This window comes from Hyaena hyaena, unplaced genomic scaffold (assembly GCF_003009895.1).
Source record: "Hyaena hyaena isolate Hyena2069 unplaced genomic scaffold, ASM300989v1 scaffold_1096, whole genome shotgun sequence".
NCBI classification, from domain to species: Eukaryota; Metazoa; Chordata; class Mammalia; order Carnivora; family Hyaenidae; genus Hyaena; species Hyaena hyaena.
Genome location: NW_024081724.1, coordinates 135807 through 154096, shown reverse-complemented (window position 1 = coordinate 154096; position 18290 = coordinate 135807). Strand labels below are relative to the sequence as shown.

Genomic DNA, 18290 nt, shown 5'->3' with positions numbered 1-18290 from the left:
CACTTGAGCGGTGGTGTGGTAGGAGCAAGTAACGCTATAGGTTCATAAAAGCATTCTATAAATGTGAAGGTCGTTGTTAGTTACATAATATGTGTGAGTTGATTTTAATCCTAATAACCAACCTAACTTGTATGGTCTAAGTTTACGGTGTCTGAATATATCCATAAGTGTAAATACATACATAGGTACATATATATGCATACAAATGTATATGTTTAAATTAATAAATATTCCTTAAACTCAAAAATACTCCACTTCAGAGACCAACTTGTTCCCTTTATATGGTTTCTATGCCTGTCTGTTTTACAATGTTACTGCTGTTCTTTGAAAACTGAGTTACTATCATCCTTACATCTCCCTTTTAAAAAGTTTATTGCCACTGGAAGACATATAGTGTTATCTACATAAAACTGCCATTACTACATTTCAAATCATAGTAATCTAGTTTTCAGTACTTTCTTGCTAAACTAGATTAAACCATAAATTGTTATTCTCAGTATATTCCAAGTGGAAAATTGGTCAAGGTAGAATGTGCAGTACCTAGAACCTGCCTCTATCACAGTGCCATCACCACAAATCTCACTGTGAACCCTGTCCATGTTTTCAAGTGTCAGTTTTCATGTTATTTTCCTTGCTCTGTGCTGCACAATCATCCAGGAGACTGCCACTTAACAGATTGGTCAGAGTGGAGCACGTGTGAATTAACCTGTGTCAATGGAAGAAGCTTCGAGACAATGGGCCGCCAATCTAGGTCAAGGACATTTATAGTTCAGTCTTTCGAGAACCAAGACAGCTGCCCCCAGCAGGTTCTAGAAACACGCCCTTGTACAGGTACCAAGAGCACTTTTCAGTTCTCAGCCTTGATTGAGCAACGCTTATTCTCTTTGTGTGTGAGGTGTAATAGAACCGCTGTTATCATATTTACTTGCAGGAGGCAAATGTTATCACTACACATGGAAAGCAAGTCTTTGGAACAATAATGAACGAACTGTATGGTGCCAACGTTCAGATGGCATTAATGTCACAGGTATTCCTGCCTAAGATTTGTGTGGGCACTTCAAAAAGATCTGAGTGTTGGTGTTTGTGAGAAGAATTAGCTTACAAATTATAAGCAAGAGAAGACTGGGCAGGTGACCTTAGATGATCTTCATAGCAAAGTGTCATTATATCTTTTTTTGTTTTAAATTTTTACTTGAGGTATATATATTTGGCATATAATGTTAAATTAATTTTGGATATATGACATAATGACCCAACAATTTTGCACATTACAAAATGCCCACCATGATAAGTGTATTATGATATTATTGACTATATTCCCTATGCATCATTTTTCTTCCCCGTGACTTATTTTATAACTAGAAATTTGTACTTCTTAATCCTCTTCACCCATTTCACCCAACACTGCCCCCCTCCTTGACCTTTGGCAACCACCAGTTTGTTCTACGTATTTTTAAGCCTGGTTCTTTCTTTTTTGTTGTTGTTTGTTCATTTGTTTTTTAGATTTTACACAAAGTGAAATCATAGGGTATATGTCTTTTCCTGTCTGGCTTATTTCACTTAGCATAATACCCTCCGGGTCTGTCCATGTTGTTGCAAATGGGAAGACCTCATTCTTATGGCTGAGTAATAAAACCTTGCATCTTAGAAAGCAAACGATTCTATTTGAAGACCCATAACATCTATGACAACGTACACTATAAAATTTCCTTAAATATCATGTTCTGAGACAAAGGCTGAAAAATACAGATAGTTTAAAACAATGGTCTCTATAAGTTTTAAATCATGTACCTTCTTAGTAAAAGGTTTTGGAGGACATGTCTCAACATATCCTATCCTGCACTCTTATTCTAAGATTTTAGGAAACACATACAAAAGTTGAAATTTAAAGGTGGATAAAGATAAAATATATTTGTTAATGGTGCAAAAACACTTGTTTTTTTTTTGCTCAAAGTTATATTTCTTTGTATCATGCACTGGAAACTTGGTTTTGGATATTTTGCTAGTCATTATTGTTTAATGTCTAGACTGAGCAAAGGCTTCCTCATTCATAACAGTAGATATCATTTGATTATATAAATGATCTCAATTTTAAAGTTTTTTAATGGCTTATCAGAGAGAATTGTTACTGTTTTTAGTGCTACTGTGGCTGACAGAGCTTATTGAATCAGTGAGACAAGTGGAATTGAGGAATCATCAGCTCTGCCTTTTTCTTGTTTGCCTATTTTTGCATTGCATATGCCCTTTAATCCATTGTTTATCCATACAATAATTTTAAGCTCCTTGCCCATACTGTAAGTTATCGTTGGAACTAAACACGCTGTAAATCTTCCTAACCAGGAACACAGAAAGCAGCAACATCTACAACATGCTGAGAGCTAAGCGGTGAGGGTTACACTATCAAATTCTCTGTACCTAGTACTTGGTGTACGGTGGACAACATGGGGCCATCCTCCTGTGGGGGCAGCTCAGGTTATGAGGATCAGCTGTTAAGTATGAGAGCTTAATATTTTTAAAATTTAAACTAAATATTGTATGAACTATACAGTTTTGAATTTTCTTCCCAATTCCCTAGAGATTCACTACTTCTGGGGTGCAGACACTACTCTCTGCAGATCACTGGTTTAAAGAGTGTAAACACTCCTCCAACAACTATTAGTAGCTATAGGTTCATGTGGTCATTGCCACTAACGCCCGGATTATCCATTTCACCCATAGGTACTAATTCTGGATTATAGAAATTTTTTTTGTTTTGTTTGTTTTTAGTTTTCCTGTGGAGATTATTTTATTCTTCCAGTAACAGTGGGAATGTAGCTGCTTCATGCCCAGGGAAAATACAGATCTGTTTCCTACACCACCTAAGGCCAAAAGCTTTTGGCCAGCTACCCATTCATAAACTATAATTGGGTGACAATTTTAGTAAGGCAAAAACTAGAATCTCTAAATGAAACCAGTATTATATAAATAAAATTTAAACACTGCCCTCAAATAATACATCAAGTTGTTAGCTTAGTACCTTGAATCCAGAAAGGCATGACTAATATGTAAATGATTTTCATATTATAGGGACATTATTCCATCTGTTTACTCAAAAATACTTAATGAGCACCTGCAAGTACTGTGTCAGATGTATGACTCTGTCTCCTGGAGCTTTACATTTGCTTTTAAAAATGTGTAAAGCTCCACTTTTATGACTGTGTGTGTGTGTGTGTGTGTGTATTTTCTGGTTGAGATACATTTAAAACTGTTACCAAAGTGTTTGCCATTGTGGTCCATGAATCCATCAGTGGCATTCTTTTAGCATTTGGTTGTTGCCAGTTAGTTGGCTTATTGCCTAGTTGGGGTATTCAGGAGCGGGAGAAAAATATACATAGAATGAGTCTTTGAGCAGATCTATTTTCTGCTCCTGAACTTACACTGAAATTTCATCAATTCTTTTCCTGATCCCTGCACACAGATGTTGCCCTCAAGCAGAGCCATATGATAGAATGACAATGCCAATGAGCAGGTATAAAAACTACTGCAAACATCTTGTTAGCAGAGCCTCCTCTCTTGAACAATTCTTCCTGGAGTAATCTATAATATACAGCTGGACCATATGTCAGCAAATGGGCATAAAAAATAATACTGTTATAGTCTGGCCAGTGCCAGAGAGGAAAGAGGAAAAAAAATATTTTACTGTTTACCATAGCAAAGTCCACAAGTGATGGTGGGGGTTCTGTTTTTTTGTAGGCGGCTGCTCCCCTCAGACACGTCCCGCTGCCATTAGGCAGTGTAATCCCGCCTGCAGGAAACCTTTCTCCTACTGTACACAGGTGAGTCCAGTGCGGGAGCCATCTGCAGTTCATTACTGTCTTATTCATATGCTGTTGGGTGTTTTCCGTGGGCGCCAGCCCCAGCAGCAGTTCCATGGGCTCACGGTACCATCTAGAGGAGTTTGTGGGAATAAATGCAGGTATTAAGGATTTTTCTTTGTAGGGCTGTGTCTTACGGAAAGCAGTCTTTTTCTAGAACTCTGTCTATAGGCAAATCTACCTTTCAGATATCTCATTTATATCAGCTCTGCTTATCAACAAATGTTCTTAGTGGATTTATTCTTTCATTCTTAGCCTTTCATCTAGCCAAACTATTTTGAAAGATATTATAAATGTCTATATTTGCTAATTACTTAGTAAAAGTTGAATATTTGCCTATGGGTAAAAAGAATGTATGTACACCCACACATGTTTTTTAAAAGCGGAGATCTTTCCCTCTGTTCTTCTCCCTTAACTCCCATTTACTCCTGCTCAGGAATTAATGCAAAATGTGCAATGTATTCTAATCAATGGCACTCACAGTGTGCAGTGAGAAACAGTTTTATTATTATGTGTTCTTTCCCAAAAATGATCTGGTTAAAAATAATTCAGGCACTCAATCCTATTTTATGACTCTCTTACTTTTGAGGTAGGTTAATTCTTTACCACAGAAAAGCAAATACTTAAGCTAACAGAGGAGAAAATAGGTCAGCAACAACTTCATATGCTAACGAGATTTGCAAAATAGAAGTTGTGGCTTTCCACTAACCATCGGGATACCCTCTTTAATAAAAACACTTTTACCTTGAATCTTTGGCATATGTGATTGGTTACCCTTTTTACTTAGATTAATCGAGATGGTCTCAATTGTCGTAACTAGTTCTTTGCATTGAACACCATGTAACATCTTCAAATGAAATGCTGTAATAATTGTCATTATTATAGGAATGCTGCCTGTTCACTAAACAATGGGCAATGATTAATTCTACGTACTTTTCTGATCTTTGTCTTTTGTAGAAGATTGAGGTGCCCTCTTTAGTTGGAGTGTATATTCTTCTTAAAATCATGTGTTCAGTTAACAATTGATGACTCAAATAGATCCATCCTTATGAGTCACCCAGACCTGAGTGGCTATTTGAGGGGCCTATTAAAAAATGGCACAAAAACAGTTTCAGGTGAGGAGCCCCAGCAGCAAAGTCACAGATTCATAACTGTATCCTCAACTTGTCCTATTCTTCTCTATTGTCTTTATATTTGCTGGAAGAAGGAAGAGCTATTATTTTCAGTTTCACCTCAAGAGACAGAAAGAAATCCTTGTTCTTTATGACTCATCACAGCCAACTCATCTTGGAGAGGCTTATTGTACATGAACGTGACCAGGAATTCACAGACAAATATGAAGAACACATTACCACAATGCCAACTAGGATTGGCATGTAGTGATGTAGTGTGACACTCAGGTTACTACAAGGAAGGATATGGGACGTATGCCTTTGGTGAAGTCTTTATTTTTATTTTTTTCTACACTTAGGCTGCCCTCCTTGCGTGCAGAACCAAGCTTCCAAGCAGAGAGGTAGTTCAGACTAGTTAGTGATCAAGGGTACAAGGTGGTAAGTGGCATTCAGCAGCTGCTGCGGCAACAGACATCAAAAAGCACAAAATCCAAAGGCGCCCCATACATAATCCGTGTTGCTTTACTTCTCAGCGTCAAGGGCAGCAGGTTTGAGTGAGTGGGCAGGAATCTGAAAGAGTTGGGGGAAGAGTTGGAGGATAATTTGATTAAGTGCCTTAAATATTTCTGTAAAAGAGAAAAAGGAAGGAATGGATGCCCTCTGTTGTGATTTCTTATATGGAAGGTATAAGAATTGTAAGCCTGTAGAAAAATCAGATACTGTATTCAAAGGCTGACTTTGGAATTCAGAAAGATGAACCGTTTGTTTGGCTTTTCTTTGGCAACTCTGTTGCTGCAACACCCCAAACTGCCATAACAGATCATGCATGTATTAAGTGATTTCAACATTTAAATTGTTCTTCTTCATCACTGTGTGATGAATAAAACTATTTTGTATGCTGTAGGGTGGCGTCTGTGGCTGTGAAAAGGGATATACAGAGATAATGAGATCAAATGGTTTCTTGGATTACTGCATGAAAGTCCCGGGCTCAGAGGATAAAAAAGCTGATGTGAAAAACCTTGCCGGGAAAAACAGACCTGTGAATTCAAAAATACATGATATTTTTAAAGGATGGTCACTTCAACCCCTTGATCCAGGTACATTTCAGTTAAGAGTAAGAAATATACATTTTTCTCATGGGGGGGGGGGGTTGGGCTTCATGTTGTAACCACTGCTTATGACAGAAAGAATGGAGGGAAGGAGGAGAGACGGAAGAGGTGATGTGGTTGAATTCAAGGTTTCTTAAATCCCTTAGTACCATATAAGACGTAGTCCCTTTAAATGTAAAATGTTCTCATGGATGGTTGAAGATAAGTCTGTTTCAGCCCCAGTGTAAGACATACTGAATGAAGTTCTCAAAATATTAACATTTAAAATCATCTTTTAATTATAAGTTATCTCTGTAAAAGAGAATGCCTTTGTAACTGTGGTTTTGTGTATATAATTGAAATTAAAAGCAAAAACTGTCATAGATCAAGAACATGTAGATACCTTAGGAAATGTCTAGGGACCCTATCTGGTTTGAGAGACACTAGTGGCATATTAGCCTTAATTTCACAGACAGACCTTGACCTCATGGTTCAGAATGCACCTGCGTATTGAAAGTGCCTCAATGATGTGCTTAAGTGAAACAAAACCCAGAAACTAGATCTAGTAGGAGAAATCAGATGTACACTCTTCAACCAACTATTCAGGATGACCACAGTAATCATTTTTATTCCCCTGTATGTCTGGGCATGCCATAAATTTTAAAAACGTTTCGTTCTGTGACTAAATTAGCAGTACCTTTACATTTGAAGGAAGCAGGATATAAAATGCAGTCAGGCTCACCCATTGCCTGTACACTCTACTTCAGGAAGAAAATTAGGGTGACTAGAAGAGAATTAGGGTTTCTAGAAGAGAATTCTAGAAACATGAATGCTCAAATCCACAAGTGGGGTTCTTAGACTTTGGGAGCTAATTAAAATAGCAGTAATAGCATGCACCTGCATGTGGTATATCTATGTTTTTCTCTTGATAGTATAAATTGGAGCAACCTTAAGAAAGTCATTTAGGCAATATGTATCATACAGTTTGACCTAAGATTCCTTTCCTAGGACCCCATCATACAGCTATATATGTATATGTATATATATATATATATATATATATATATATACTAAATGATATTTGTTACAGCTGCTTGTTATATAAAAGATGAGTGCAGGGGCACCTGGGTGGCCCAGTTTGTTAAGCGGCCAACTTTGGCTCAGGTCACAGTCTCAGAGTTTGTGGGTTCAAGCCCCACATCAGGCTTTGTGCTGATAGCTCAGAGCCTGGAGCCTGCCTCAGATTCTCTCTCTCTCTCTCAAAAATAATAAATAAATGTTAAAAATCTTATAAAAGATGAGTGGAAATAACCTAAATGTCTATAAGCAGAATATGGAAAAACAAAATATACTGCAATTATACAATACGTCTCATATTAAAAAGAATCAGACCTGCCTGTAAGATTTAGTATGGAAAACTGCATGCATGCACTCATATGTTTGCATATACAAAGGAAACTAAAATGATTCACAAGGAAACAGGTAACAGTGGTAGCCGCTGGGTTGGGAATTGAGAGAGAGCATCAGGGAGACTTCTTATGTTTCACTACATATCTTTGAAGTTTGATCCTATCCATTATGTTATTATAAAAAGTTATATTCTTTTTTAAGTAACATGGACCACACACCTCCACACTGGGGATTGAAAAGTACTGGACCCTCCCAATACTTCAGTTCTGTGAGGTTTAGGAGTAAAAAGATGAAAGGTCCTTTATCAAGGAAGACTTTTTTCTTCCAATGTAAAAAAATTCAGAATAGGAGATTTCATCATTAGTGTTTCAAAGAGATCCAACTCAAAGCTTTATTAAAAGTTTTATGACCATAGAAAAGTATCATTACTGCATTGAAACCTCATTCTAAAAACCTGACTGAGGCTTTAAAGTGTATTATAAGCAAAAACTGTAATGGGTAGTGATAATATAATTGAATGTAATTATGATTTTATTCAAAATTTTATTCCAATTGTTTCAATAGATTTTGATAGTTGTTCATCCCACAGAAGCCTAAGATGCCAATAAGTTTTTTGAACCTGCAGTTAATTACATCCATGTAGTACAATGAATCTTCTGTGTGCATCTATCTTTCAGAAAGGAATGCAATTCCTTGTGGGTGCTGAGGCATTGCTCTCCGCCCAGTTAGCCGTGCTGACATTAAGCAGAAACTAGAAAAACATATATGCTCATGTTATACATGACATAGTAAAAATCACAAAACAGATCAAACTAGTGGGTTCTATTTTTCTTAATTCTAGCAGATAGGACATTAAAATAAGGTGTACTTTCACATATATGGTTATAACTTGACATAATTTGGTGAATTTATTATTAGCTTATTTGGGCATGTAGTTTTTGGCCATTCAAGCAGCAAAGTCACCAAAAGTAGTGATAGTAAGTTTCTTTGCATGTAGGATTGCCTCTTAATTTTTTGGTTCTATTTATGTTGTCTAAATGTATTATTATACTTCAGTGGTACATGCATAAGACACTATAAACATACAAAACTAAAACAGTCTGAGAACTCTTTTGTATGCTAAACTTATTATTTAATCTCTATTTTACACAGATGGCCGAGTAAAAATCTGGGTTTATGGTGTTTCAGGTGGCGGTTTTCTTATCATGATTTTCCTAGTATTTACTTCCTACCTTCTTTGGTAAGTACTAACTAGCAAGGCATTTATATTCCGTATTCTTATAGGTGACATATTATGCTAAAAGGTCATTGGCTATGGTAACTGGATTCTTGAACCCGCAATTATCAACAGTAGAATATTTGAAATTATTGTCCTCATTTGACATAACTTTTTTGGTTTTCAAATATCAGAAGGTAAGGTATAAGAGATAAATCATTAGTAAGGAATTTCCCATTTTAGTATTTTGATTTAGGCTTTTTTTATTTAAAAAACTTTTTGAGAGAGTTGAGACACAGAATCTGAAGCAGGCTCCATGCAATGTGGGGCTTGAACTCACAGACTGTGAAATCATGACCTGAGCTGAAATCGGACACCCAACCAACTAAGCCACCCAGGTGCCCCTGATTTAGGCTATCTTTCAGCTTTGACTGTACGTAGGCATCTCCTGGGGACTGATACTTGGGTTCCAGCTCCAGAGATTCTGATTTAATTAATCTTGCAGGTGGCCAGCTCACCTGGATGTTTAAAAGCACCCTAGGTAATTCTAAAATGCAGCCAAGGCTAAGAGCCATTACTCCAGATAATTCTACTTAAATTGACCTATCTTGACCAGTGAGTTCAAACAACCTGTTTAGTACGTTTTAAGTAGTAACGCCAGGTGTTTATCCACAGTGACCTGATAGGAGACCTAGGTCAATTCCAGGAGCCCCATTTTATAAGTGGCTTGTTCCTGAAAATTTATTGTTCTCAGAAAATGATGATTGGTTTACTGGACATGTTTACATTGATGAGCTGCTCTTGAGACCAGACAGATGTAAATACATTTGAATGTTTTCAAGTATGTTGAGAATATTTTATTAGCTTCCAAAGGATCTTGTTATTCTCATAGATCAAAATGTTACTTTTTTTCTCCAAACTGATACTTATATTCATCTATTAAACTATTTCCTTGAGAATTTTTACTCAAGTTTTAATCTCGATCCAAATCCAGCTGTTGTATATTTAGCCTCAAATTCTGTTTCCAAGGTTATACAGGTTTTTTTTTTTTTAATGTTTTATTTATTTCTGAGAGAGAGACAGCGTGAGCAGGAGAGGGTCAGAGAGAGAGGGAGATACAGAATCTGAAACAGGCTCCAGGCTCCAACTGTCAGCACAGAGCCCAACGCGGGGCTCAAACCCACGAACCATGAGATCATGACCTGAGCCATGAGATCATGACCTGAGCCAAAGTTGAACGCTTAGCCAACTGAACCACCCAGGTGCCCCACAGGTTTTTAAATCTTTGCTCTGGATCAGTGAAAGTTAGTGAAGGAAATAAGATGACTTTAATTCTTTCTGCCACCTATAGTGCTACAAACTGAATCTCTAGAAATTGGATTTCTATCCAACTGATACTTCCATCCATAGTGCTGTAGTAATAAGTAACACCTTCGGTTAGTCCTTCAACCTATAATCAAATGATTTGACCAATTTTTATGTCTCAGTTGATAAATTTTGTATGTATTCCTAGATCATGTCTTAATGAACAAATGTGAAGTTGAAAGCCTCATATGAGGTTCAGAGTGATAGGATGCATTCATCACTGGAAAAGGTCTTATATTGCAACAAAGGACATGAAGGTTTGACAGATGAGAAACTCCTCTGAAAGTAATGGCCCAATACAGTGTAAGGGAATCAGAAAATCTGTTCTATAAAAGCTGGGATGTGTTCTAGTTGTTAACTGCTACATCCTATGTTATCTAAGATATTCAAAACCGTTAAGTCATTGAATTTGCCTTTTTGCATTTCTCCATTCCTTCAATAACAAGTATTTATTGAGGCCCTTTCTGAATGACCCTAAGCTCTGGGGATTACATCACTGAATTCCGGAAATAACTTTCTAGACAATTTTTTAAAGATCAATGTAAACCCCCCCCTTATTTTTTAGTGACCAAATTAAATAAATATTTATTAATGTACAGTATTTTGCACATCTTTAAGCATTTTCAATGCTTGGCCTTAACTGGGTACGGCACCAGTAGCTACATACTTGGACTTAATACAAATACTCCTTTCTGCTGTCTTTAGCCAGATTAGTCTTTCTAAAATTTAGCCACATGATCAGCCTCTTTCCTCCTCAGAGACCAGCAGTGACTTTCCATTGACAGCAAAATGAAAGTCATGTTATGGCTGCCTCGCTAGCCAACTAAAGTCTTCCATAATTTAAGCCTGAAGAATCCTTCCAAGTTCATCTTCTATTTCCCTATGCCTTGGACAGTTCCACGTGTGTATTTTTCTCATTAAAGAAAATTTTTTAAAAAATTACCTCCTTAATAAACTATTTTGATAAAATGGTAAGTTATCTACTGTAATATTTAACCAGTGTGCTTAATTCTACATCCGTACCCATAATCCTATATTATATATTAGTTCACTATAATATACTCATTTTCTCCACTTCCGTATCTCATAGCAAAGTTTCTATCCACCTTTCAGTTCACTTTGTCATTACTTTTATCTCCCTTCCCACAGTCAGTTTCTCAAGTTTACCATTTTCATTTCTATCCAAGTTGTTTGAGATACCACATTCATACTCTGTGTTGCTGTTTCAGAAGTTTTATCCCAAAACCCTACGTACCCTTTTTCACTGTGCATGTTCACTTTTGATGTCTATTAGGTATTTTTTGTATTATAAAGGTAAGCTCTTCATTAAACGAAAAACTTATATAAGGATTGAATATAAGCCTACAACTTCTTTCTGAAGGATGATCTTTTGAGAGAAGTAACCTTACTTTAGGATGCTTATGGTGGTACCTTCTAGTTTTGCCAGGAATCTTCTGCTTCCAAGGTTTCTCTCCATAAGTTCCATTCATCGAGAATGAACTGTCACCATTAGTATTGACAGTCTATCATTTCGTACCTGTAAAAGTCAAGTGCCAATAGATAGTCTGGAATACTGTGTCCACGCTTCCTCTTCTCTGCCATTTACTCTGTGATTGTAGTTATTTCTAGAAGTCTCTTCCTCCTCTATCACCCAAAGTAGAATAGGTTGATGATTAAATGAGTGGATAAGTAAAAACACACATACACACACCCAAACCTAAGTGTTTTACATAGATTGCCTTTTCAGTCCTTACAATAATGTGTTGTTGCGATTATACCCATTTAAATATTTTTAATGTTTATTTACTTTTGAGAGAGAGAGGGAGACACAGAATCCGAAGAAGGCTTCAGGCTCTGAGCTGTCAGCACAGAGCCCAATGTGGGGCTCAAACCCACGAACCATGAACCATGAGTTCATGACCTGAGCTGAAGTCAGACACTTAACCAACTGAGACACCCAGGTACCCCCATCATACCCATTTTAAAGAGAGAGCAAGTTTATCTGAGGTCATCAGCCTGGGAAAATCTCTTCTATGTTTGCCTAGGCCCAGAGCTTACACTCTTTCCACTGGTCTTCCAGTCTGCAATTTCTTTCTCTTAAGTAATCCTAAAAACTTTAGATTCAATGTAGTGTCTCCAGCTTTCATATTTTTTGATGCTCTTTGATTCCCAAGTAAGCTATAGACCTGGGAACAGACCTCTTGATACCAAAACATATACCACTTACTGTTACATATGAGCTGCCTACAGAGTCCAAATAGATACTTTCATGGCATTTACTTCTATTAAATAGCTTGCACAGGAGTTAGAGGATGACAGTTTTGGTGATTTTATATTTTCTCCCCAAAGTAAAAGGCTTAGGACAAGAGAACTGCTCTAATATGCCAGGCCTTAGGTGTATCCTTTAGATGAAAGCAATTTATAATAAAACTTAGAAGTGCTTTTGAGAAAATATAGAAAAACAGTCTTCTTAAGGACCACTTCGTTCAGATACAACCCTTTGTACCTCTACCATTAGTGTTCGAAGTTTTTGAAATATTACTGATGCCCCCACAACCCTTGCAGTAAAGATCCATGAGGCAATTTAGTCAAGACGAGCTGAGTGAGCTTGTAGTTCATGTAGACATAGTACCAGAAAATGGCTCCAGGTAACTACAGCATATCCATTCGTCCCTGCCCTGTGCCACTTAGTAAATGGGCCTCCATTCTCCCAAGTGTGAGAGTAGGGCTCCCACTTCCAGAGGCCCTGCCCTTAGGAATGTCTGCCTAAACCAAAGACCTTTTCAGGCTTTCATCAAGGTATTTAAGCTCTACTGCCCTGGGGCTGGGTCCTTGGGGCAGAACTTAATTGGTGCTGTTAAGTACCAGCAATTGCCTGTCAGTCCATAATCAGTTTGCTTTCCTGGTTTATTGGGTTTATCCTTTGCTAAAAGACAAATGATAGTGGAAGAGGTCACTTTAAATGTGTGTCATTTAGGGCAGTCGGTTTAAGTGTCTGACTTTGGCTCAGGTCATTATCTCTCAGTTCCCAAGTTTAAACCCTGTGTCTGGCTCTGTGCTTGGAGCCTTCCTTGGATTCTGTGTCTCCCTCTCTCTCTGCCCCTCCCCTGCTTGCTCTTTTCTCTCTCTCAAAAAGAAATACTACAACAAAATTTTTTTAATAAAAAGGAAAAAATAAATGTGTGCCATTCAAAGGTCTCTTACAACCAGTGTTGCGTAATAGTTTTATTTCTGTGCCAAACCTGAAAGTGACAGTGGCTGTCAATAGTGCTCCATTAGGAAGAGTTACAAGGCAACACCTCAGTCGGACAGGGAAGAGCAGTGTGATGGATTAGAGATCCATCCTGGGTACGGGATGAGTGGCGGCGGCCTATTTGCCAAGCATCTGCAGGTCCTGATTGAGTATGAGTGAAGTGGTCACACCTTTCCTGATACCAGAGTGGAGGAGAAAAAAAAAAAATATTTTTAGAAAAAGAATTAAGGGAAAAAGGAAAAGGAGCAGGGCCGGTAAACACAAGTTCCCTAGTTGGTGGCTTTGCTGAGGACAGCCCTTCCATATAGCCCCTCCCCTCAGGGGTCTTTTTAATGAGCCAGGAAGCTTTTGAAAGCCACAGCTACCCAGAACAATATTGCCTTACTCAGTTTACCAACATTTAACAACGTTTAAACTGTAAAATTCCTCAGGTCTCACATATTCATGGTTACGATATTAGGATCAATTGAGAGGTTACAGAATTTGGAGATAATAAAATGTCACCTTCTTCCAGAAGGTCCCCAGCACACCCCATGGCCCACAAAGGATTTAAAGCCTATTAGGAGACTCCTCTTTTTTTCCCAGTGGTTGATGCCATGTTCATAATCCATATGTGCAAACTCCTAAAAATAACTCCCATTCTGAGCAGAATTTTATAGGCCCAACAAACAGGCTGACCAGGTTTTGGTCAGGAGAATATCCATATAAAGCCTTCTCTCTCCCTCCTCACTCCCCAGGACTCAGCTTTTGCATTTCTGTTTGCCCACAGCCCTTCACAGATGCTAATTAAGAATGGATAATCAAAAACTCTTTGGAAGCGCCTACCCATCTTCTTCCCTCTTTCTTCCCCTGCCTCTCAAAAGGCAAGAGATAGTGGATGAGGAAGACCCCACTGTCATTTCGGATGAACTCTCCTGTATTAGGACAGCCTCCCCTATCTACCAGAACCTCCACCACAGTGGATGCACAAGCCGTCACTTCCACATTGTCCTAAACTGTTGTTTGTGGGATTTCTTATGACTTTTAAATGCTGCGGATTAGCAGGCTCTGGACCTCCCTTCAAGCTGGGTCCATTCTCTATGCAAGAGTCTGGGCCAAACAATAGAACCAGAGCCACTGGAATAGGCTTCTATATTAATGTAAAGTTACGTTGAATATTCCAATAATTATAAAATGAATACCCTTTTGAGAAGCAGGATATTGCAGGCTAAGATCTCCTGACAGAGGATGCTAGAGCAGGTTTCTGCCTCTCCTCAGTTTCCCTAGTTGGAAGGTATATCCCTGCAGCTCATGCGCAGCACTCAGCTTATAACCCATTGAGCACCCACTGCACCCCAGGTGCCGGGCAGGAACACAGATGGGATCTACAGTTTTTCCTCTAATGATTTTTATTTAATTTATTTTTGAGAGAGTGTGAGTGGGGAAGGGGCAGAGAGAGAGGGAGCCACAGAATCCAAAGCAGGACACAGGCTCCGAGCTGTCAAAACAGAGCCCAATGCGGGGCTCGAACTCACAAGCCTAAGATCATGACCTCAGCCAAAGTCCCACATTTAACAGAGCCACCAAGGCATCCCCCTGTAGTGATTTTTAAAATCATTTTTAATTTGTTTTTGCTTCATTACCAAACCAGCAACAATAATTTTAGAACTTGCACATTTGAACTAGGTGATTCTTCCTAGAACCATTTTATTTTTTTTTAATGTTTTTTATTTATTTCTAGGAGAGAGAGAGAGAGACAGCGTGAGCAGGGGAGGGTGAGACAGAGAGGGAGTCACAGACTGAAACAGGCTCCAGGCTCTGAGCTGGCAGTCAGCGCAGAGCCCGACGCGGGGCTCGAACCCACGAACCGCGAGATCATGACCCAAGCGAAAGTCGGACACCTAACCGACTAAGCCGCCCAGGCGCCCCTTCCTAGAACCATTTTAATTCTATCAGGTGTGTGTGTGTGTGTGATAAAATTCATATAATACAAAATTCTCCATTTTAAGTCAGACACAAAAGGCCACATACAGTATGATTCCATGTGTATGAAATATCCAAAATAGACAAATCTAAGATGTAGAAGTTTATGTGGTTGCCAGGGGCTTAAGGGTGGGAGAAATAGGAAGACTACTTTTGTGAGTACAGAGTTTTTCTCTTTGGGTGATGAAAATCTTCTGGAACTAGACACGATGATGGTTACACAAACTGTGCAACTGAATTGTACACATGAAAATGTATTTCTAATTTAAGTTCAAAGTATAAAAATTCCCATGTACACGCAGAAATGTTTCTACCCAGTGCCAAGTTAATTACATGGATACAGAGGAAGTACACTGAAAAGTTTAATGGCCTGGGCCTCTGTGTTAGATGTGCTTAGATTTCAGGCTCAGCCACCCAGTGACTTGAGGGAAGGTAAGTAACCTCTCTAGTCCTTCTCTGTTAAAAAAAAAAAAAAAAAAAAGGCATTTTTAATGCTTCCCCTATCTTAGGGTTGTTCTGGAATTAGGTATAAAATGTTCAGCACAGGGCTTGGCAGTTAGTATATTTCCAATCAATAACAGATAGGATTTGGGGCATCTGGGTGACTCAGTCAGTTAAGCATCCGACTGTCTCTAGTCATGATCTTGTAGCTTGTCAATTCGAGCTCTGCATCAGGCTCTGTGCTGACAGCTCAGAGGCTGGGGCCTGCTTCGGATTCTATTCCCATCTCCCCACTCTGTCCCTCCCCTGCTTGTGCCCTGTCTCTCTCTCAAAAATAAACATTTAAAAATAGATTAAAATAATAGATGCTACTAAAATAAACTTGGAGACAAGGAAAGAGCTGCCTCCCTGCTGGTAAGGACAATCCCAAAAGGCTGGGCACTGAAGGCATGGCAGAGCAGAGGTACTGACAAAGGAAGACAGACCAACAGACCGTATGGTAGAGGCGGGGCACCACGTGGCAGAATTCAGTCTATAAACATTCATCAACCTAAGTTGAGCTTCACCCAGAGTGTAATGGAAGTTGTTTTGCCCCAGATCTGGGCCATCACTGTGTGATTTCCCAAGGTTACTCAACCTCAGCTTCTCCAAGAACGAAGAGCAGCCCTCCCTGACCTGGTAAAGTTGTCACCTCAGGTAAAACAGAGACCAGGTGCGAGTGGCTCTGCAGAGTGCAGAATCAGAGAAAGTGTCCTGACAGACTCTGGTTATGTGGCATCTAAATGTCAGGCTTCAGGCCAGAGCAGAAGCATGTTTACTTAAAAACAAGACCAGGGTAAGGCACAGAAGCCTGGCTGCTCCAGCTGCTCATATGCTCTGATGTGCGTGTGGGTCACAGGAGCTTAGGAATTAGTGAATAGCAGATGTTGGCATTACTGAGTATAAACAAGAACAAGAAAAGTAGCCTTCAACCAAGTTCACTGTTTCCATGAAACCATTTTTAAGATTCAGAAAAAAATGAGAACTGCTCCTTAAAATAGAGGTAAAGTATTCAAGTATTCAAAAAACAAAGTCACAGGTTCAGAGCACTCAATCTTTTGTCATTTAACTGCTTGAATTTCTATACCTCACAATAGTTTTTGGCAGATGAAACAAAACTTTGTGAACCTCCCTTATCTGAGGAATTCTTTTCCCTTTGCAGCAAGAAGCCAAAACCACATCAAAGCACACCTCCCCAACAGAAGCCTCTGACCTTAGCCTACGACGGAGACTTAGACATGTAACCTGAACGAGAAATCCAAATGTAGACATCAACTGCCTTAACCGCTTTCTCTTTTGTAGCTCTCAGACTTCTCAGTTTTTTGAGGAATCTCATGATGTGATACAGTGGGCAGAATGCAAATATTGCGAAAGTAATATTGCCTCAACTTCATTTGGACATGAAGTCAAGGATTATTAGGTCTGCCATTTTGCTTTCAAGTTGTTTGTGGGTGTGTGTTTAATTTTTTGATTCTCCCAAGGGTCCTGAAAACCCTTCTCTTCCTGTTTGGAAATGGGAAGAAGAAACCATGATGGAATTCCCACAGACTCCCATAAACTTTATCTTCAGCAGCATGATGACAATCTGGAGGAAAGTCCAATCAAGACATTTACTGTAAATGACGAGCCTGACACTGCTTTGTTACGCACTATATTAGTGCAAGTCTTTACTCTTCCCATACTTCAACACTGAGTTTTCTAGAGTTTACATTGGTTCAAAGACTTTCAGATTGGATTGCCTATTTTCATGAACACAGAGAGAATGGTTTACCATTTCAGAAATTCTCTGAGTTTTTACCTTTAAATATTGTATTTTGTTTTGTAGCCAGGGGATGATGGCACTTCATAGGTTGTGATTGCTGAGGGATAAAATGGACTGGTTGTAGTTGCTGGTTTAGATGAAAGCTAGTTGGTTTCTGAATGAGATCTGTATTGAGTGTTAGGGTGGTTATACTGGAGAATGAGGTAGATTATTTGATTACTCGAACTGTATTTTAACAGAAACTTAGCCATGTAGATATAGTAATATGCCATACACAGTTGTAATTCAGTTTAATGATGACAAACTCTGCTTTTGTAATTTCAATTTTCTTATCTGAATATTTATAAATTCTTTTTTTGAATTTAATTATCTGACCTCATTTAATATACATCGAACACCAATCCTGTTTGTAGCAAGTCTTGCTTTTATAAGGTTTCAATAATATCTAAACACATTCAAAAACTGAAACCATTTTATGAAGATAATTGTTTGTAATTGTAGATGTTGAGAGTAAGAAGGTGCCATCTTGTGGTATTGACTTGTATTTATAACAAATAAAGTGCTCAAGAGACTGAGAGGTTGCCTATTCTAGATTTATTCACTTATGAAATGCCCTTGCTTTGACAAAAAGTTTTACTGACAGCTTCCCTGTGTCACTGTTGTAGGGGTTGACAGCTGAAATCACTGACAGAAGAAAGGATTCTTATTCCACATTCTCAGCACGATGAAATAGAGCCAACTATAATGGCACAGAGTAGCTTTGAAGGAATATTTAAGGCTCAGTTAAT

General features: G+C 38.5%; 1 protein-coding gene across 1 annotated transcript in view; it reads left to right on the top strand.

The window, feature by feature from the left end:
* Positions 1–18077, top strand: part of THSD7B (thrombospondin type 1 domain containing 7B) — a 401417-nt gene extending 383340 nt beyond the window's left edge. The window contains exons 16-21 of the mRNA XM_039222263.1: positions 658–831; positions 932–1027; positions 3733–3815; positions 5871–6063; positions 8617–8704; positions 16903–18077. Coding sequence (XP_039078194.1) covers positions 658–831; positions 932–1027; positions 3733–3815; positions 5871–6063; positions 8617–8704; positions 16903–16984 — 716 coding nt within the window. The 3' untranslated portion in view covers positions 16985–18077. The remainder of the gene's footprint in view (positions 1–657; positions 832–931; positions 1028–3732; positions 3816–5870; positions 6064–8616; positions 8705–16902) is intronic.
* Positions 18078–18290: the final 213 nt, after the last annotated feature.